At 51.9% G+C, this 22,879-nt stretch overlaps 1 protein-coding gene across 1 annotated transcript; it reads left to right on the plus strand.

The window, feature by feature from the left end:
• The first annotated feature begins 15,145 nt into the window (after positions 1-15,145).
• Positions 15,146-19,084, plus strand: LOC122368738 (uncharacterized protein K02A2.6-like). Its single transcript, XM_043342957.1, has one exon. It carries the CDS (start codon positions 15,146-15,148, stop codon positions 19,082-19,084), a length of 3,939 nt encoding a protein of 1,312 aa, XP_043198892.1.
• The last annotated feature ends 3,795 nt before the right edge of the window (positions 19,085-22,879 follow it).

Consider the following 22,879-nt stretch of genomic DNA (forward strand, 5'->3'; position numbering starts at 1 on the left):
GGCTCCCGGATCACTTCGGGGCGCAGTTTAGTCGCGGTATGGATTTTTGCCTCGGGCTGGGTTCCGGTGGGATCGTTAGCACCTGGCGCCTGACAAGCCACCATGTCTTTCAGAGTCACATCCAGGTGATGGGGAGCGACTGGCATGGCGCAGTTTATATAATTGGATGACTCGTCAGTTCTTTTTTTTGTATCGTTAGAAAAGCGTCAATAATAGGAATAAGATGCATCCGTGAGCAGTACACTGGAGATGATAACAATAATAAACCACATATAAATTAAAGCTGCTTTGATACAGCTATCCCTCTAATCATTTTCAAAAATAAAATACTTTTTATCTCAATTATATAATATAACAATAGTGGCCTCACTGTCATTTGGCGTGCAATTAAGCCTGTCCGACATGGCAGCATTGATTTGTCCTCGTGGCTGGGGCAAAAAGCCACGTGATTTGGCCGCGCATTTACCGTACCAGGTGCGCGCTGTTGACTTGTCCAATGTGCGGTACACACGCCACAATCGGCAAATTGAGACCTGGCCAAATAAAGTGGGCTGCGATCAATAAATCCATGGCCAGCTCGGTGCTCGGTGACACGCCAGGGCAGGATTCCGCGCCGGTATTACAGACAAAGGACAGCTCCGCTTGAGGTGAAACGCAGCTTATAGGAATAGTTTTCACCACAGTGTATGTATGTATAATTCGTTCACTTTCTCACTCCTAGGACCCACGCCAAAAAAGGATCCTTTCTTTAAGAAAACTGCCAGTCGGAGGGGAGAGAGGACCAAGCCAGCTGTTAGAGCACTGCTGACTTTGAAATATCTCCGTGAGCCTGTACTGTCAGTTCTATTTCGGCTGGCGAGAGACTATGTATGGATAACAACTAACAAGATAAGCACCAGACAAAGACATTTCATTTTTCCGAGCCTCAACATCAGTACCGGCAGCGGGCAACCAGCGCTGCCCTGCGGCCCGGTGCGTTACGCTCCCCTCCGCTATCGTTTCGCCCACTTTGGGTGTAAGTGGACAGGCAATTATTTTTATCCGTCTAATCGGGTTACCATGGCAACAGCTCGGGTTCAACCACCTACGGCGCCGGCTCGGCGCAAACTGCGTGTTCAGCTAGCGAACAGTCCATATGTCCTGGAGCCCCAACCACAGTAAATCCCGCCTATGGCATAAAATCAATACCAGCTTGCCGGTCCGAATATGCGCAGGAAAAACAGGGCCGATTGGAGCGACATGAATGAGTAGGCGATGAAAAAAGCGGGGAAAGGAAAGGAGAATGAGAAAAACAAAATGCCCCCTGAAATGGAAATCAGATGTTAAATGAGAAAGAAGATAAACGGACACGAGAAAATTAGAGAAGGAAGAAATGAAGGTGAGACAACAAAGAAGTTACCTAAATAAATAGGCAGAGGAAACAAAGCAGGAAAGACAGAGAGAGAGAGAGAGTGAAAGAGAGAGAGAGTGAGAGAGAGAGAGAGAGAGAGAGAGAGAGAGAGAGAGAGAGAGAGAGAGAGAGAGAGAGAGAGAGAGAGAGAGAGAGAGAGAGACGAGAGGGAAAGCGATGAATGTAACTTGTGCAAGCAAGGGACATGATAATTCTTTTATCATCTTAGGAAACGTAATTATCCGTCGTGTCGCATATTTCGCTCGAAATCGATTTTTGTGCAGTTTTTATGTTATTTCTTGCTTTGTTTCTTTATATCTAATAAAATATTTGCTATCTACAGTTTACACACTTTTCCGACATACATTTAACTTATTCCATCACCATATTTCGACTCCCCATGTCGTCTCGCTCTTCCCTGCACTTCTCTTTCTCCGCCTATAGAGGGCGGTCCTCCTCTTTTTCTCCGCCACCATCGGGACCCGGATTACGGCTGCGATAACAAATACGGCGCGGCTGCGGCAGAAATGGCGCGGTGGCCGGCCGTGCCACCCAGCGAAATGAGCACCGCCAACGAATAACAAACGCCGACGGCTCTGTCCGGGATCGATGGCGGGCGTTAACCGGCCCAGTCGGGTCGGGTCGGGCTGCCGGCGCGCCCCACCCCTCGGGAGGAAGAAATGCGGCGAGGAGGGCGCCACTGCGCTGCAATGAGCACGGAATATGACAGAGATTGAGACGAGGAGTTTTAATGTAGAGTTCTCCAAATCATGAGGTGTAAATATGTATATGCATGTTGAGCAGCTGCAAACTGCGAAGGCTGAGCGTATATACGCAGAGGTCAAACAGGGTCAATGATGTGATGCTGACCCTGAATGACCTGACACTGTACCTATAAAGATTTGCTGGATCATATCTGATTTCACCACTCCGAAAAGTCCTTGCTAAAATTAGCAGCTATTCACAATGTTCACTCCAAATACTCAGTGTTTCACAAAAAATATAATAATTTCAATGCAATCGGTTTCTTTTTCGAAACATTTACTACTACTTGGGATTCTGAGCAATAATTCAAGTCATTTGTAATAAACTAAGCAATAAGACTGCATTCGACGCAAGTCTTTCACGAATGAAAAGCAGAAAAGTCTGCAATGCTACAGTCGCCGCTGTATAACATTTACAAATCCACAAGGCCATACAGCAAAGCTCCGTGATCGGAGGGTGCAAGAGTTCCTACTAAAGGACCGTGGACAGTCGACATCGTTGTTAACAAGTGCCTGTCAAACGATACCATCAGACGGGTCACATGTACCACTTATCAGCATCAATAATTAAATAGTGACCTATGTTGAAGTAGGACATTTACAAGGATTCTGGAATGCCGTGAGCTCACGATCAGTATTTCTATGGAAACAACGAAAACGGACGAAGTCAACTCAGGTAGCTAGAAATCAGAGCTTATTGTGCCATGAGTGAGACCGCTCCGGTCAGTCAGTGGTGCTATCGGATTGCTCGAACCCTGCTAAATCTCGGGAGAAATGTTTCCTACGCGACTCCTGACGTACGTGCTAGGGCTCGCAGCTCCCGGTCTGATCTTATCCCGAACGGCAGACACCGATGTGTGGCGCCATCCTCGTGCTTTCTCGTTTGATACTCTGGATCCCATCTCTGCTACTTTATCAGATGAAGTGACAAAGCAGTTCAATGACGGCACCACCGAGTGCCAGTGTCGAGTCGCCTGTCTGGGAGACCCCTCCTGCATGGGATACGGCTTCAACAGAGCGACCTCCGCGTGTCTGCTGGCCACGCTGCTTCCCACCACAGCCCGGCTGAGTGAGCCGACTGCCGATCTGTGGCAGTGGTTCGCCAGACGAGGCGTCCGTCACCTGGGCGAACCGTGTCTGACGACAACAGACTGCTCGCTGACGACTCCAGAAGCCATCTGCAGTAACGGTGGCGTCTGCGTGTGCCCGTTCCCTCTACAAGAATCCGAAGACAGCTTGTGCAGGAAGTCGGGACACTTCGTCGAGGTCGACACAGGACGTCTTCTATCTGGCCTATTCGCTGAGGTTTCAGGGATCTCCTTGGAAGTGTGCAACGCAACATGTGCTGCCAATCTCACTTGCATGGCCTTCGACTTTTCCGCGGCCGAAGCACTCTGTAGGCTCTATTCTGATGGAGTGACCTCCGACGCTGGCTCGGGGCGCGATGTTCGGTCGTTCGTCTGGATCTTTCCCCGGCCTGTTGGTACCCCGCGGGGTGACTACCAGCTCGTGAATGGTAACTATCTGCGTTACATCGGAGGAGTTCGTGCCTTCGACGGCGCAACCACATGTTTCCGGGACAATGCGATTCTGTTCCCCGCTTCGACGAGTGAAGAATTAAATGGCATTCAAAACTTTGTCAGCACGATATCTGGGTTCGTGAACATCGGACTCGATGATTTGGTCGAAGAGGGCCGTTTTGTTCGAAGTGATGGTGCTGAAGCAACGTCTATCGCCTGGGATAAGAGTGAACCGAACGACTTGTATGGAGAAGACTGCGTACTTCTTTCCCCAATTAATAAAAATCTACTCTACGATGGCTCCTGCATCTCCCGCAAAGGTGTGCTCTGTCAGTACATCGGCGAAAACTTAGCCCTTGGCCGAGACAGCTGGCTGAACTCGCCTCCACCCTCAGCAACACAGCCCGGAAATGGCAACGACAATGACACCTCCACGTTCGTTCACACTTCCGGTGACGGGTCGTCGTGGACGGTGGACCTCGGCGGTCCGGTCCAGGTCACCAGCGTCCTGTTCGTCGCTCGCGACGACTGCTGCGGGGAGGGCAATCGTCTGACGGAGGTGCGCGTCGGAAGCGACAGGAGGGAGTTAGACGGACGCCATTCGGCGCGCTGCGTCTGGCTGGAGAGGCAGTTTGTCGTGCAGGGATACGCGCGACTGTTTCGGTGCGACGTGCCCGTGACGGGCAGATACGTTCATCTGTTCCGGCACAGCGCACAGCCCGGCCTTGACTTTGCCGAGCTGGCGGTGTTCGGTAACCGTCTCCCGAGTCGCTAGATAGTGACGCAGATGTATCGCGTGGGTTATTGCTGCATAGAGGCGGTCATGGTCGGGAGCCACCTCTAAGGCATTATGCCTAAGCGAACACGACGCCGCCGGCCGCTCTTTGTAGAAGCAGCAGTCAGTGGTTGTCGCCCTCAGCTCTACAAGCTGATTATTTTAAGCTTTTTAAAAGTTTGTTGATGTTTTTAGCTTGTAGAAGTGTTTACCCGGTAAGGTTTATGCTTGCTTGCTTCTGCAATTCACTATCAAGCAACCAATGCCTAGTGTGGCTTCCTCTCGACGATAAAAATATTATTCGGGCACTATTCATTAGAGATGTTTAATTTCTAATGTAAACAATTAATGAGGTATTGCAAGTCTACATGCGTATTTTAGCGACTTTGCACAAGTTGCGCTAGAAAGTTATCAGTAGTGCTTATTTGTGTCACAGTGACAGTGAGTCAGAAAGGCTTAGACATCTAATGGGTTCGACTTCAATCGTAAAACAGCGCAGTCGAAGACGTGAAAAAAATAACTTGCCCTCGTATCATTGCAATAAATGATAAGAAATAATCAATAAAATTGATTGCAAAACTATTATTGGAGTGCAATCCTGTTCTAGGCATTTCATCCCAGCCCTTCACGAACGCTCTCGATCATTGAGTAGCCCGGTGCGAGTTGCGTTGCAGGCGGGGCATTCCACGTCAAATCAAACACCGAAATCAGTCATCCCCTTCGATTTTTCTGAAAATTTGTAGGCAGACTGGGCATGGTTCAAAACTGAGTTACGTATAATATTTTCGAAATTTGATAACGTATCGCTGAGATATAGGTCATCGAATATAGCGAAAAATGCCACACATCAATTTTTTAAATGGCTATAACTCTGGTTCCTTTTCTGGTATCAAAATGATATTAACAGGGTCTTATAGGCAATTGATAAGGCTTTGATTTTTAATTACAAAATGAAATTGAAGTGGCCTTGAAATGCATTTGACTTTGAATTAAAACAGAAAAATTTAAATAACAAAAAACACGTCACCTTCGATTTGGGTAATTTTTTACATATTATGTCCGTCACAATGTTCCTAACCATCTGCGAAAAAATTGGAGTGGGCCATTCATAACTTTCGCGGCAAACGCCGTTTTCATGCATCAACATCACGCAACCGCGCGTGACCTTGAAAGACAGAGTCAAGACATGCTTGCTTGTGTACACTTTCTGAAATGAATGATTGCTGATTAGTGATATCCCAAACTCTGCGAGAATGGAAATGCATAGTCATCGTAGTTAAGCATTCACGTTCCATAGTAAAAGTGTCTCAGGCAAACGGTATTTTGCCGTGAATTTTGAGCCGTGTGGAAATACATCATGAAGTAAATTCAACGAAAACATTATCACGCAACGATATCTTCACGTCTTTTGAACTTCACTATACGAAAGAACATACATTTTTTAGTATGTATGGGGAATTTCTAGTTAATCCAATAATAAATATGGCAGTTAGAGGCCTGCTAAGAGTAACATGTCGCCGGCTGAGGCGGGCTCGGCCGATGCGGGAAACGCAGCAATCACAATTTTGTGTTTACACGTTCATATTTCAATTGTTTACCAACCGATTTTCAAAATTCTTTCACCATAAGATTGCCTGTACATTTCTTGGTCTTCTCACAAAATTTGACGCGAATCGAATGTAATCAGCGGTAGGGAGCGCGATGTAAAGACGGAACCGTTCCGTTCCGTCCCGGCACAGTCTACAATTCAGGCGGCGCGTAGCGGTCGGCGCCGGCTGCCGAGTCGCCGCGTCGCTGCGGCGACAGGATGTTCACTTTACACCGCTATTACTAGAACAGTTGTGAACCGATTTTCTTATTGCTTGCACGATGAGATGTCCAATTCAATTCTTGACAGGTAGCCATAATTAATTTCGCATTAATCTTACGAGATATTAGCGAAAAACAGGAGGGGTGGGCGAAATTCGCTCTTCCCCCTCCACTGCGCGTGCTAACATACGTTTGCATATGTGCAATTTTCTTCAAAACTTATGAATGGCCCACTCTAATTTTTTCACAGGTTGTTAAGAATATGGTAGGCAATAAAATATATGAAAATGAGCCAAATCGAAGGTGACGTGTGTTTTGCTATTTCAATATTTGTGCTTAAGAACAGAGTTAAGCAAATTTCAAGGTCATATATTTAAGTAGGTGCAATTCTAAACAAATCCTGAAGAAATTACCTAAACAGTAAGGTTTATTTCATTCAAATCAAACAAGTACAACCAAAGTTATGGTCGTTCAAAAATATAAAGATGCAACATTTTGTAAAAACTTGATGCCCTATATTTATAAGACCTGTGGTCAGAATGTGCAAAAAAACATCAATGTAATTTCCGGGGCCACACAGGAACTCGCTCACAAATTTATAATGGAGTCGCTGATGGTAAGGTGCAAAACAGCCGATTTTTGTTCGATTTGACGTGGAATGCCCCAGGCCCTGCCTGCCGGCGCAGTGCCTTGTCTCACGGCCCTACTCGTGTCAACGCCGACAGGGGGCAGGGTGTTGTCGAGTTAACACCTCGGCTCGGCTCAGCTACCGGACGGCGCCGGAGGCGATCCCAGCTTCGCGCAGCCATCGATCCCGCCCGACTCTGAGACCGCGCAGGGGCGCCGCCAGCGCGCAGATCCTGGTCGGCACCGCGCTCCAGATAACACGCGGTGCGTGGCACCTCACCCACACATCTCGAGAAGCCTAAGTAATCCTGACATTGGAGCTCCTGGACATATGATGTCAGAAGAGAAAAATGAGTATTTCCTGAGGAAAGATACATATGAGTAACTAACCGTATCGTATCCCCTGTTTTTGCTCCTGGCGGCGCCTCTGCGGCCCGAGTTCCCTCGGGCAATCGGCCTTTGTGGTGGGGAAAAGGGTGGTATCGGATGAAACCGACGATTTCCAGATAACGGAGTGACGCTGCCGGCACTTGCAGGACGGCGTGGGGGCATTTGCCGGGCGCCCCTGGGCGCCAAGCAGTCGCTGTCAGTCGGAGTTGACAGCTGCACCATTTGACGTCATAGCTGAAGCAGCTATCGGACGCAGCAGTTGTTCATGGTCGCTGACGGAGCCGAACGCACGTGAGAGCCGAACAAGTGCCGGACTTGCACCTGGGTGCACCAATCGCAACGACAATGACCTTTGGTTATTGGAAACGTTGAAATGGATATCGAGTAGTGTTATATGGAATTATTTTCATTATTTTATAATAGCCTTCATGGTGTTGCTGTTCATTGTTCCGCTTAGGACTGTAGGTATCTACAAAGCATTTAAGTACCTATATTTATGTTCAGGCCCAGCCTTTTGCATTAAAGAAGAGCACACCAAACAAAGTATCGAATAACACAAACCCGAAAATGTTGCCAGCCAATGTCATGCCCTCATTTCAGTTTCATACATCATACATGGGCGCGAATGACCGGTCGCATGTCAAGTAGCGCTAACCCGTGCCCCGCTGGGGGGGGGGGGGGGGCAGAATCTGCCTCCTCCCGTTTTTCGCCAATAACTTCTAAACGCGTTATGCCAGCGACGTCAAACTTTCAGTATCTTATCATACATCAATTTAACAAGTTCCCTGAAAATTTGAGCGAAATCCGTCGGAATATTTCTGAGAAAATGAGTTTAAGTGACGTCATGTCACGCCATTTTCGCTTTTGTAAAGACTACAAAACTCCAAACGCCGCTAGCAGCTTCATTTTCAAAGGAATCAAGACGTAACAAAACAGGCTTTACGTGATTCTACTTCGTCTATCAAATGGCTATCTCGTTTTTTGATAATTTTGGATTTTGGCCCAAAATTTGTCAAAAAACTGACCTTTTATTGGAAAATTCAATATAAAATAATAAAAAATGTTTAGAAAAAACGGAATGTATGTTAGAGAAGTGGTCTATGTGCACCAACGTACCACTTTTAGAAGAATCGGTTCAAGAATGTGAGAGTTATTCAAACTTTTATGACGTTACGACACACAAAATTTTCGATTTCTTTAACTTCTAGACCTCATGCGGAAACAAAACTGGCACCATTCGATTCGCGGTGAAAAAGTGCATCAGATAGACACCTTTTTAGGCCTTACAATCAACTTCAAAATTTGGCCTCATTTGACCTGACCTTGACCTGGCCTCGACCTGAAATTCATCCAGATGTGGTCCATATCACTAATTGAGTGTGCCCATTGAATTCTATGAATAAAACAACACATAAAACATGTGTCGCCACATGCCCTCTTCTATATTTCGTATTTGGTGACCTGACCTGAACTTGACCTTGACCTCTGCATGGCATTGTATGCAACGAATCTTGTTTTGGTAGCCTAAGTAAGAAAACGTTTTGGGCAATCCGTTTCAGTTCATTCTTCGGGAACTACGGTGCAAGGCCGATACTGTAGAAATTTGCATTTTGTACTCCTGACCTGACCTTGACCTGACCTCTGACATACTTAAGCAAAGAAAATCGGCTTTTAAGATCCGTCTTGTTGAGAGCTTTCGATTTCCGTTTTCCCCGTCTTTCTACGACCATCGGTTCGGAAGTATAGACGGGGGGGCAGAATCTGCCCCCCCCCCGAGTAGGTCGCGTATGGCTGAAAAGCCCAGCGGGGCGCGGGTTAAAGGGACTATCCCACCTTTAACATGGGGTTTGAGTTGAGATAGCCAAGTTTGCGGCGAGGTTCAGAAACCACTATCTATCTAGGTTACAACCCCCGCGGCCTCTTGGTGTTGAAGAAATTCGTTCCCTTCATTTGAAAATGGGCCTTGTACAAGGCCCTATCTTCAACATGGAGCGACCGTTAGTGTGACGTCACCTCGTTTAGTCATTCTGATTTAAATGGGTTTGTTCGTTGAAAAATCGCTTAAAACTTGGTCTGAACTTTGTTGTGGTGCCTACAGAGTAAAAAGAATCAGCTTTATGACAGTAATGTGGCCTGGGGAAGGAGGTAATTTTGGGCTGTGACGTCACATATTTGAAAGTTTGTGTTTGGAATATGGGAAGCCTAAGATGTTTAATGAAAAATAGATGCCAGAACCGTGTTCCTGGTCATCCAATCTATAAAGTCGGGCACAATTTAACTGGTTTTAACAACATTTTAGAAGGTGGGATAGTCCCTTTAAGTCAAGGTTCAGCTCAGCTTTCACGCCAAACGTGGTGTCGCTGTGCCCCACGACGAGAAACTGCTACGTCTTCAGCCATACAGTGACCTACCGAAATAAATTTATGCACGAAGTTGATTCTCACAAAGAAAGGGAAATTTCCGTCTAGCCTCAAGCTGCAAGCAAAATAGATATCGCAAAAACAGAATATACTAGTAAAACGCTTTGTTTTTATATAAAAGTACATATATCTCGCATCAGGTCGGGTTGGTCCGACCCCAACTCATAAGTAGTTGGAGGGTTTTGGATGCGACAACAAATACCTTTAGTCAGAACAATAGGCTCTTTTCTGTTATTAAACCTTATGTTATCTGCACTTAACTGGAACACGTCGGGCAGGTAGCTCGAAAACGACCGTTCCGTAACGAATGCACTTTTTAAAATAAATCAGCAGAAACCGCACAGATTCCGATCATCTATGGTACCTACACTAACTGTACCTAGGTCCTATAGGGCTTGTTGTTTCCAAAACAACAAATTGAATATTTACGGATGAGGCGTCCATGATGCATTTGCTTGGCTCATCAGAAGTGTTGCCTGGCTGTCAGCGCGTTGAAAAATGCGCGAGAATCGATTTTTGTTTTTACTGAATGTGTGATTGATCTGAGGGAATTCTAAAACTAACTTTGTTTTAATTTTGGCCTATAATTTATTATCACGAAATACAACGACCTTTTAATGTGTAAAGCTTGATTTTCTCGTTAAGGCCGGCAAAACAGTAGAAGTGTTGATTGACATCAACATTTAATGGTCCTCCGGGCCGGATACTTGTAACGGGATTATCCGTAAAAGCTTAATTATTGTAGCGGTCGCTGTAAACGATTGTTTTACGAATTGCAATTGATTTAAGTGGCACTATGCGTGGGCCTGATGGAGCCGAATCGCTCAAAACAAGGAGCGAGGCATCGTCAGAGAAAACAACCTCCTCCAAGAGAAGTGCAGCCTGGAGACGAGCTCAGCTCTCGAAGCTGCGGGCTGAGCAGGCCCAAAAGGCTGCAGACGCGGCGATAAAGCGGGCCCAGAGGAATGCTGAGGTCCAAATGGAAGAGGCCAGAGAAGAAGCTCAGCGAGCAGCCGACCAGGCCGAGGTGGACGCACTCGAGCTAAAACTACTTGAGGAAGATGAGGAAATTGAAGACCGAGCTGGCAGTATAGCGAGCAGGCGCGAATCCCGACTTGGAGCGGAGGCCAGACATGCGGTGAGGCACCAGTGTGGGCAGCCAGAGCTGAATACAGGCGAAGAAGACCCTCAGAGACGGACGAGAGGATGGGTTCAAAACTTACCGTCCGACGGCGCCGGCAGTGGCATTACACGAGAGTGCTCGGCGCTACCGAAGGTGACGCTGGAGAAATTCAGCGGGGCGCCATTAGAATGGCCAAGATGGAGCGCCATGTTCCGAACACTCGTGCACGAGAGCCGGTCGCTGACGGACACCGAGCGAATGGTTCATTTGCAGTCGTGTTTGACTGGCGATGCTCGTGAAGCAGTGCGAGGGCTGCTATGTGACGGCAGCCTCTACCAAGAGGCCATGAACGAGCTGGAACTACAATTTGGAGACCCTTCCAGCGTAGTCGGCAGCACCCTGTCGAGTGTTCTTCAGCACCCAGCTGTGAAACAAAATGACTTGAGCGCTCTGACAAGCTTATCACGAGCGTTACACGCTGCCGTGAGCGTCCTCTCTTCACTTCACTTCCAGGGTGATCTGACCGCCACGACGAACCTCAGACAAGTTGTTTCAAAACTACCAGCCTCTCTCGCTTGGCAGTGGGGTCAGAGAGAGGTAGAGCTGTTGCCGCGTTTTCCGACGCTGGCCGACCTAGACCAGTGGCTGAAGGGAATTGTGTTGGCTGGTCGCCGCGCCCTGCCAGGTCTGGTCCAACATGAGACTGGAACAGCTCCGGTAACGCAGTCAAGAGGCAACAGAAGGTCGTCACCATCCCGGGTGCAGCAGCGTCAGAAGCCACCGGCTGGGTCGTGGCGCACTACGTTGGCTACAGCGACCGGGACCGAGCAGTGCAGTGTGTGCAAGGCGGAGTGGCACGAGCTGAGTGCCTGTCCGACTCTGCTAGCAGCGCCGCCTGAGGAGCGCCTCCGGCTGGTACGGGACTGCCGGCGGTGTTTCCGCTGCCTCAGTGATGCTCACTGGGCTAGGAAGTGTCCTAGAAAGACAGTGTGTGGGCAAAATGGATGTAAGGGCAAGCACCATCACCTGCTTCACATCACGGCACCGACTCAGATATGTGTGAGGCCATCAACTGGCGCGGAGGCAGACAATCCGAGGCGCGTGCTATCCACCGCGGCTGGTCAGTTGCCTACCAGAACGAATGCAACACTCCTGCAAGTTGTTCCTGTGAGAATTCATGGAGATGGAGGATCGTACCGTGACACCCACGCCTTGTTAGATCCTGGCGCAGACACGTCCCTCTGCACGGAACAAGTAGTCCGGGATCTGTCCATTACCGGCTCGGCCGAACGGCTGCGACTCAGCAATGTTGAAAGTTCAGGTCCGAGCAAACCGTCCTTGAAGGTGAGTCTGCAGTTGTCTCCACTGTCCCCAGGCGGCGAGACTGAGATCGTGACGGTGGCGGAGGCGTTCACGGTGCCGCAGCTTAACGTCCGCCCCACGACAGTCGACTGGAGCCAGCGCGAGAAATGGAGCCATCTGTTCGACATAGAACTGCCAGACACAAATCACCAGACGGTGGAGCTGCTGCTCGGCGCGAACGTCATGGAAGCTGTCGTGCAAAAAGAAACCAGGATTGGAAAACCGGGGCAGCCAGTGGCGATCAAGACACATTTCGGTTGGTGTCTGACAGGAAAGGTCACAAGCTTGGTCCCTGTGGGAGCGAGAGAGATCATGCACATGGTCAGAGACCGCTCTGCTGATGACGAGTTAACGGAGCTAATGCAAGAATGGTGGACTACAGATGCATTCGGTACCACCCACGCCATGACCCAGCCACACTCGTACGAAGATCGGCTAGCCGAGCGACAGATGGAGCATTCAACTCGATGGCGCGGGGACCGTTATGAAACGGGTCTCCTGTGGCGATCCCAGGACGTAAGGCTACCTGACAACTATCAGATGGCTGTGCGGCGGCTAGAAGCCACAGAAAGAGCGCTGAAACGAGCACCGGACAAGGCTGACGCCTATCGACAGACAATGAAGGACTACATGTCAAACGGATATGCAAGAAAGGTCGAAGACGACTGTGAGAATCAGGACGGCAAACAGTGGTTTTTACCACATCATGCTGTCACGAATCCCACGAAGCCTGGGAAGTTCAGAATCGTTTTTGATGCCGCGGCTAAATATGCAGGCGTGTCATTAAACGAGCAGCTGTTGACGGGCCCAGACCTGCTCAAGACGGTCCCCGGGGTGCTACTTCGATTCCGTCAGGAAGCCGTAGCTGTGACTGCTGACATCGAGAAGATGTTTCTTCAGATAGCTGTGAAAAGGGAAGATCAGTTATCACTTCGATTCTTGTGGCGTGACATGAATTCCGGAAAGCCGCCAGAGATCTATCAGATGGATAGAGTCATTTTCGGTGCACGGTCGTCACCGGCTTCTGCGAGCTTTGTGCTACACCGCACCGCTGAAGAAAAGGGGGCTGCAACCGCAGCTGGACGTGCAGCGACAGCCACGGTCAAAAACAACTTCTACATGGACGATTTAGCCACGTCAGAGAAAAACAGTGACACCGCTCTACAAACGGTGAGAGAGGTCACAGAACTTCTAGCCAGAGGTGGTTTTCGTCTCAGAAAGTGGCTAAGCAACAGCAAAGATGTGCTATCTTCGATCCCAGTCACTGAGCGCGTGCCAAGTGCAGCCGACCTGAGCGTCCAGCTACCCTCGGAGAAGGTGTTGGGCGTGACGTGGGACGCGCAGACTGATGACCTACATGTGACTGTACCCACACCTGCAGTAGAGAAGGCGACAAAGCGAGAAATACTGCGTGTCGTGGCTTCCATTTTCGATCCGCTCGGACTGGTTTCGCCGTTTGTGCTCATTGCCAAGCTGCTGCTACAGGATCTGTGGTCAAGCCAACTGGGCTGGGATGCCGTTCTTGCTGATGAGGAGTCACGCCAGTGGTCATTGTGGCTGGCTGACCTACCGAGAGTCGCTGATGTGAGAGTCTCACGCTGGTATGGAGCTCAGAACGCAGCGGTCTCGCTGAGACAGCTTCATATTTTCTGTGATGCCTCGGAGAGGGCATTTGGTGCCGTCGCTTACCTCCGCGAAATACACGAGGACGGACAGATCAACTGCGCGCTCGTCATGAGTAAATGTCGTGTAGCTCCTCTGAAAAAGCTAACCATCGTGCGTCTGGAGACTCAGGCCGCCGTTCTGGCGGTGCGGCTGGCCACCTGTGTGAAAAAGGAGCTGACGCTGGAACTGCACGATACCATATACTGGAGCGACAGCCGAGTCGTGCTGAGTTACATCTCAAATGATAGTAAAAGGTTTCATACCTTCATTGCGAATCGAGTCGCTGAGATTCGCGATTCGACGCATCCCAATCAATGGAGGCACACACCGGGCGAATGCAACCCCGCCGACGACTGCTCCCGTGTGTTCTGGTTTGGGCCTCGCCTGCCGGGCCGCCCCGTACCGGTTCGTACCGGCTCGATGTGACCGGGTGCTGGGTCACCCCACCCTGGTACGATGTGGGCGCCTGTCATTGGTCGGTGGCTGGGTAGCGTGATCAGGCCACACCAACCGAGTTATGTGTCAGTGTGTGATGGGTCGGCCGATATGTAGCGAGGCGATGTGTGTGCTGGATCGGAGAGAGAGGGCAGTCTGGTTTTGGTCAGTGATAGTGCAATACACCTCCACAGCTCAGCCGGCTTGTGAACTCTACATGGCGCAGCCGACATCTACGGACCTGCTGCAAGTAAGCTGAGGTGTTGCCACCGGTGCCTATCCAGCTGGCCGGCGACGCATGCCGTACAACCTACGCTCCAAGTGCAAGATGGACGGCTCCGACGACCAAGACAGCAGTTCGGCACCACCGTGGCTGGCTCAGCTTCAGCAGCAGCTACAACAGCAGCTTCAACAACAGCACGAACAACATCAGCAAGACATCGAGCTTCTCCGCAAGGAACTACAAGAACACCGTCTGACGGCAACAACGGCACCTGACAAGAAGCCAATAGCTGCAGCGGTAGATCCTGCGGCTCTCGCTGGACCGACAACGGACGGCGCTGTGGAATCGGCGAATCCTGTTACTTCACCACAGGCGGCTGGAGAGCTGGCAACGACACGACCGTCTACTGCAACCGGTGCTGTAGCATCTCTAGCTCCTGCTTCAGCTTCTGCGCCGCTTCATACAGACAGCGGGGCCAGGCGGCCACCGGTATCTCCTCCAGTGAGGCTGTCGTCGTCTGCCACTCTCCGTGAGTTTCGCCTCTGGAGGTCATCCTGGAATGACTACTACCGCTTGGGGAGCATCTTTACTCTTAGTCAAGAGGACCAGCTCGCCTACCTGCGAGCGTGCTTCACTGAAGACATGCGTGCCGCCAGTCTGCACGCCGTCGGGATCTGCCCGCACTCGGACAACGTGAGCTCATCGCTGGACAAGATCGAGCAGTATCTGCGGCTTCAGCACAACGTCGCCATCGACCGGGTAAAGTTTGAAGAACGACACCAAGAAGAGGGAGAGTCATTCGACTCGTTCCTGATCGCGATCAAGGAGCTAGCAGCCGACGCCGAGCTGTGCTCCTCCTGCATGGACGACCGCATCACAACGCGCATCATGTCCGGGATACGGGACAAGGATACACGTCGAAAGCTGCTGTCACTCCGGCCATTCCCGTCGCTGCTGTGCGCAATCGACATCTGTCGATCGGAGGAGGCCTCTCAAGCCAACAACCAGCTTCTGCAGGACATCACTCAAGGCCATCAGTCGCATCAGAGCGTCTTCCGGGTGTCATCACGCCAGAATCAGCGGAGCCCATCACGAGAACGGCCATGTGAGGGCTGCGGCGGCACTGGCCATCCCAGGAGGTCATGTCCTGCTGCAAATCTCACCTGCTACTCCTGCGGCACCAAGGGCCATCTGGCGGCGGTATGCCGCAAACGGCAGCAGGCTCACCAGCCACCAGAGGCACAGCGATCTGGGAGCAGAAACCGGCACTCGAACCAAGTCTCCATTCCACAAGTCGTGGTCGGCAGTCTGCACAAGACTCAGCAGGCACCGAAGATTGCTGTGCAGCTTCGGCGTGCTGACGGCACCCTCCTTGGTACTGTCGATGCCACGCCTGACTCAGGCGCAGAGATCTCTGTGATGAGTGCTGAGCTGGCGCGCCAGCTCGGTGTGCGGCAGGAAGATCTGTCGCCACCGCCGAGTATCCAGATCTCCGCTGCCAACCTGCAACCCATGCGCTGCACTGGCACCTTCGAGGTCTTCATCAGCCTTCAAGACAGGCTGATCCGAGACACTGTGTACGTCTTCACGGAATCTCGCGGCATGCTGTTGGCCTGGTACACCGCCAAGTCTCTGGCCATCCTACCAGACCACTACCCCCAGCCTGGAAGTCAGCGACCTGCTATTGACAGCATCGTCACGACCGGTTCAGATGGGGAAGGGAGGACGTCGCCAACGGATCCGAAGTCTGCTGTTCGGCAGCATGGCAAGCTGCGACAAGAGCTTGTCAAGGAATACCGTGATGTCTTCACGGCGGACGGCAAGAACTCACTCCAACCGATGTCCGGTGAATCAATGGTCATCCATGTCACTGAGGAAGTCACGCCGTTTGCGGTCCGCACGGCTCGGCAGGTTCCCTTCGCCTGGAGGGACGAGGTCAAAACGCAGCTGGACCAGATGGTTCTGCAAGGCATCATAGCACCACTCGGCGCAGAACCTACAGATTGGTGTCATCCTCTCGTGCTGGTTGCCAAGGACACTGGTGTACGCATCTGCATAGACCTCACCAAGCTGAACAAGTTTGTCAAGCGGCCTCTACATCCCCTCATCACGCCTCGTGAAGCCATCTCACAGGTACCCACGGATGCGAGGTTCTTCTCAACACTGGACGCGAAGTCTGGATACTGGCAGCTGCCTCTGCATCCTGAGAGCCAACATCTGACGACCTTCATAACTCCCTGGGGCCGATACAAGTTTCTCAGAGCTCCGATGGGCCTGATCTCGACTGGTGATGAGTATTGCCGACGAGGTGACATCGCTCTTCAGGGACTCAACAACTTCGTCAAAGTCGTCGACGACATCCTGGTGTATAGCAAGACCCTGGAAGAGCACGAGCGTCATCTCCGAGCTCTTCTCGACCGCTGTCGGGAGCACAGCATCACCCTCAATGAGAAGAAGTTCTTCTGCGCCGTGGAAGAGGTGTCTTTCTGCGGCTTCACGCTGTCACTTGCTGGGAAGCAAGTCCAGCCAGGCAAGGTCTCTGCCATCACCGAGTTCCCGCCGCCTACCAACGTCACGGAGCTGCGATCCTTCATGGGCCTCGTCCAGCAGCTCGGCGACTTCTCCAAAGAGATCTCCTCGACAGCCGAGCCTCTGCGTGGTCTACTGAAGCCAAGCAACAGTTTCATCTGGACTCCAGACCATCAGGCCGCATTCGACGCGATGAAAGCGGCTCTGGCAGCGCCACCTGTGCTGGCGCACTTCGACCCATCTCTGCCCACGATGCTGCAGACAGATGCGGCAAGACGGAAAGGCCTCGGATACGCCCTGCTTCAGCGCCACGGTAACCACTGGCGTCTGGTGCAATGCGGATCTCGTTTCCTTTCGGACACGGAAACCCGATACGCCATGGTGGAGCTGGAGCTGCTGGCGATCGTCTGGGCGCTGAAGAAGTGTCACATCTTCTTACGCGGCCTCCCACACTTCGAAGTCCTCGTGGATCATCGGCCACTCCTGCCGATACTGAACGATTTCACTCTCGACACCATTGAGAACTCCCGCCTACAGAGACTGAAGGAGAAGACGTCGCTCTTCAACTTCACCGCCAAGTGGATCCGTGGGAAGGAGCACGTCATCCCAGACGCGCTCTCTCGCGCTCCTGTCGATGAGCCCACCGCTGACGACGATCAACTGGTCCAGGAGGTGGAATGTCATGTCCGCCGGGTATCAGTCAGCACCATTCAAGAGATCACTGTTCTGCAAGGTGAAACTCACCTGCCTGACCCACGTCTGGAGAAGCTCACTGAAGTCGCCAGTTCTGACAGCGAGTACCAACTCCTTCTGCGCGCTGTCACGGATGGCTTCCCTGTCTCCAAGGAGCAGCTTCCTCAGCCTCTCCGTCCTTTCTGGAGTGTCCGTCATGAGTTATCCACACACAGTGGCCTTATCCTCAAGGGATGTCGCATCGTCATCCCTGCGGCTTCACGGAAGGCCACCCTGGAGGCTCTTCACGCTTCCCACCAAGGCGTCGATAGAACCAAACGCAGAGCTCGTCAAACCGTTTGGTGGCCAGGCATCAACAGCGACATCACCAACACGGTTGGAGCGTGCGACGCCTGCCAGGAGCGCCGACCGAGTCTACCACCGGAACCGATAGTGCTGGAACCACCACCATCAAGAATCTTCGAGGATCTGTCGTCCGACATCTTCACACTCTCTGGAAGAGACTTCCTGGTCTGTGTGGACAGACTCTCCAACTGGCCAGTGATCTTCCAGTTCCCACGAGGAGACACAACCAGTCGGCAGGTCATCCAAGCTCTGCGAGAGGTGTTCGTCACACTCGGCGTACCAGTACGGCTTCGCACAGACGGTGGCCCTCAATTCAAGAGCAGAGAAATCGCCGCCTTCCTCAAGCGGTGGGGCGTGGTCCACGTCTTCTCCACGCCATACTACGCCCAGTCTAACGGGCATGCTGAAGCTGCGGTGAAGACCATCAAGCACCTCATCGCCAAAACGACGACCAACGGCTCCGTCGACGATGAGCGGCTTCATCAGGGACTGTTGGAGCTGCGGAACACCCCTGGCGCCAGTGGCCGCTCTCCAGCACAGATCGTCTTTGGCCATCCAATCCGCTCCTGGGTTCCAGCTCATCGCAGTGCGTTCGCCCCGGAGTGGCAACTGCGCGCCGACGACTGCGATGCCAGGGCTGCGCGGGATCGTCTTCAACGCGAGCAGCACTACAACTCCTCGGCTCGCAGCCTTCCACCCCTCAAGATCGGAGCCGATGTCCGACTTCAGGATCCCATCAGCAAGCGATGGGATAAAGTTGGTGTCATCATCGGCGTGGGCTACAAGCGAGACTACCACGTCAAGCTCCCCAGCGGAAGAGTACTATGGAGGAACAGGCGTTTCCTCCGCTCTGCAGACAGGCCGTCTGCAACTGACAAGTCGTCACCCGAATCTACGGACCCTGACCCATCTGACGTTCCTGAACGTCGGGTCCGGTTCCAGCTGCCCCCTGCAAGGCTGAGGCGCAGCTCACGTCAACGACATCGTCCGGACAGGCTCGGCTACAGCGACTAGAACTTCTTGCAAGAAGTTCTTCAGGGGGAGGGAGATGTTCTGGTTTGGGCCTCGCCTGCCGGGCCGCCCCGTACCGGTTCGTACCGGCTCGATGTGACCGGGTGCTGGGTCACCCCACCCTGGTACGATGTGGGCGCCTGTCATTGGTCGGTGGCTGGGTAGCGTGATCAGGCCACACCAACCGAGTTATGTGTCAGTGTGTGATGGGTCGGCCGATATGTAGCGAGGCGATGTGTGTGCTGGATCGGAGAGAGAGGGCAGTCTGGTTTTGGTCAGTGATAGTGCAATACACCTCCACAGCTCAGCCGGCTTGTGAACTCTACACCGTGGACTGATGGCTTCTGAACTGACCAGAGACAGCCGCTGGGTAAGAGGGCCCGACTTCCTATGGCGACCGGAGGAATACTGGCCGAGCAACCGTGAGCGGTCTGAAGTGGACAAAAACGACCCAGAAGCAAAGGCTGTGCTGACCACTCGTTGTGAAGGTCAGCCATACGCGATCGTAGGACCGGACCCTGGTCGGTTTTCCAGCTGGGCGCGATTCAAGCGAACCATGGGATGGATTCGCCGATTTCTACACAACTTTGCAGCGACCTATTGCGTAGACGGCAATCCAGCTAGGAAGCTGACTGGCCCGCTGTCATCTGAGGAGCTGCAGAGCGCAGAGACCGCCATCGTGCGCCAGATGCAGCGCACCTCCTTTGCTCAGGAGGTCTCAGCGCTAGAGAAGGGCCGTGGCGTTCGTACAGACAGCCACCTGCAGCCGCTGACACCTCAGCTGGATGGAGACGGTGTGCTTCGAGTTGGTGGCCGTCTCACTAACGCACCCTTACCCGAAGAAACTCGCCACCCGGCGATCCTGCCCAGAGACAGCCGTGTGACCGCCCTGATCATCACGTCGTCACATGAAAGACTGATGCATTCTGGAGTAGACCACGTGCTCAATGATCTGCGGATGAAATACTGGATCCCCAGAGGACGTGCGCTCGTGAAGAAGGTGCTGCGCGACTGTCCTCTCTGTCGCCGTCGGCGTGCGACACCCTGTCAGCCACGCATGGCAGACCTGCCAAAGGCCCGCTTTGACAGCTGCTACCCGTTCAACTCAGTCGGCGTTGATTACTTTGGCCCACTTCAGATTAAAACGGGAAAACGCAGCACCGAGAAAAGATACTGCCTGCTGATCACATGCATGTCCACGCGGGCAGTGCACTTGGAGATTTCTCGGACGCTGTCTACGGATAGCTTTCTGATGGCGTTCACCAGGTTTGTGGCGAGAAGAGGACGACCGACACAGGTGTTCTCTGACAATGGAACGAACTTACGAGCTGGAGAGAAGGAACTACGTAAGCTTATTCGAGGCTGGAACCAAACAGTCATATCTGACCGGCTTTCCCAGGATCAGATTCAGTGGCACTTCAACCCCCCCGCCAGTAGTGACATGGGCGGAGTCTGGGAGTCAATGATCGCCTCGGTGAAGAGGGCTCTGAGAGCGGTTCTAGGTCGACTCCTGGTAACTGAAGAAGTGCTGCAGACCGTCATCACGGAGGCGGAGTCTGTGGTCAACAGTCGTCCGTTAACGTACGTGTCAACGGAGGCTGACAGTCTGGAGGCGCTCACGCCATCGCATCTGCTTCTTGGACGTCCATCGATCCAGCTACCACCAGGACTGGTCACTGACGGCGGCATCAGTAGCCGAAGAATCTGGCGTCAGAGTCGGGCACTGGCCAATCAGTTCTGGAGCCGCTGGCTCAAAGAATACGTCCCCAGTCTAGTTTGTCGCAGAAAGTGGACGACAGAGTCACGAAACCTGGTGGCTGGTGACCTGATTCTCTTGGCGGATGACGGTGTGCCGCGCGGTTACTGGCCACTCGGGCGAGTCGTTGAAGTCTTCCCGGGACCAGACGGCCGGGTGCGATCGGCTCGGGTCAGGGTGCGCGGCGGCATAGTGCACCGCCCAGCGCGCAAGATATGTGTGCTCCAGGAAGCGGACTCCTGAGTCTTCAACGGCCAGCGAGCAGGATATGAGAGGAAGTAGCTGCCTGAGAAGCGAACATTGGACGGCCATTCTGTCCCTCCGGAGGGGGGAAGATGTTGTTTCCAAAACAACAAATTGAATATTTACGGATGAGGCGTCCATGATGCATTTGCTTGGCTCATCAGAAGTGTTGCCTGGCTGTCAGCGCGTTGAAAAATGCGCGAGAATCGATTTTTGTTTTTACTGAATGTGTGATTGATCTGAGGGAATTCTAAAACTAACTTTGTTTTAATTTTGGCCTATAATTTATTATCACGAAATACAACGACCTTTTAATGTGTAAAGCTTGATTTTCTCGTTAAGGCCGGCAAAACAGTAGAAGTGTTGATTGACATCAACAGGGCTAGTATGTGTATGTAGCTTGTAGAGACCACGTGTGCAATGGTTCCCGTAACCATGTTACATAATAGACATACGAGTATACGGTCCTCATTTGTGCCCGTACCTGTATGCTTATTTTAGAAGATCGCCATTGACCTTAGGGACCTCATTAGCTTCTGTTTTTCCCCTCAGAACGGATATACCTACTTTGTGCTGGGACTTGACTCAGACTTTATCCGTTATTACGAAGAATGCTGTCTTTCTTCATAGGCTTCCTCCACCGCAGACCATGTCTACATCTGAACTGGGTTTATTGCGCCATGGGGCAAATTTTATGCTGTTTGAAGACATTCAATATGGGCTTAGCCAGCGAGCGATGGTTTGCTCATAATGCACAGAGACGGGGGTGGGGCAATGGGACATTTGTACGCCCCATCGAACTCCGCTGCTAGGCTACATAATGCGTAGCTTCAAGCAAATATAAGCGACATTTTAGAGGTCGTCGAAAGCACGAAGAAAATACATTCATTTTTTATCAGTCCAGAGGTCTAGTCACCAGAGGTCATAAAAAGAAATCGTATTTCGAACGCTCAAATAGTGCACAGTTTCCAAATACTGCCTGATACGCGAAACCTTGTACTTGTAGGTAGGTACTAGCTTCGACAAATACGCCGGGAAAGTTTAATTAAGTTCTAAAACATCAATCGATGTCGTCAAAGGTCGATGGCCTTGTCTTGACCTCTAACTGGCCTTGACACCAACCGCGATCTTTTGGACAAACATCACCTCACATGTCGATGCGTTGTCGTGATTATATAAATTGCACAACAAATGAGGTTGTAAGCAGGGACCGCGGATTCCGGGGGGCAGGGTGTGCAATTGCACACCCTGAAAATCCTGAGGGTGTGCAAACACCTATTTTTGCACACCCACAGTTCGTTGTGGGGGCCCATGCGGCCCTGGCGCTTGAGTGTCCCAAGCCGATTCTCGAGGGCCCCAGCGCGAGCCTGATGGTCCCGCACCGGTGCCTGAAGGCGTGAACAGGCTCTAGTGTTATCTCAGGGGTTATCTCAGAACCCCACCCACGCCATTTTTAGTGCTCCCACCGGCTCTTGAGGGCCCAGGCCGATGCCCGAGGGCCCCAAGTCGATGTCTAAAGGTCCCACGCCGGTGTCTGAGTACCTACATGGCTAGCTCAGGGATCCACGCCAGTTTCTGAGGGCCCTAACCGGCTCTTGAGGGCCCCTGCCCCCTGCCCTCCTTAACCTCCTCTTGGGGCCGATGCCTAAGGGTCCCGCATCAGCACCTGAAAGCCCCCACAGTTATCTCAGGGCCCCACCCCAGTTTCTGAAGGCCCTCACCGGCTCTTGAGGGGCCCTAGACCGATATCCAAGGACCTCTGGCCAATGCCCGGGGCGCAGGCCGATGCCCGAGGGCTC

The sequence above is a fragment of the Amphibalanus amphitrite genome, unplaced genomic scaffold (genome assembly GCF_019059575.1).
Source record: "Amphibalanus amphitrite isolate SeventyFive unplaced genomic scaffold, NRLGWU_Aamphi_draft 000972F_arrow, whole genome shotgun sequence".
Taxonomy (NCBI): Eukaryota; Metazoa; Arthropoda; class Thecostraca; order Balanomorpha; family Balanidae; genus Amphibalanus; species Amphibalanus amphitrite.

Excerpts from the sequence above, each read along its gene's own strand:
- LOC122368738 (XM_043342957.1), top strand. The coding sequence starts at position 15,146 with ATGCGTGCCGCCAGTCTGCACGCCGTCGGGATCTGCCCGCACTCGGAC.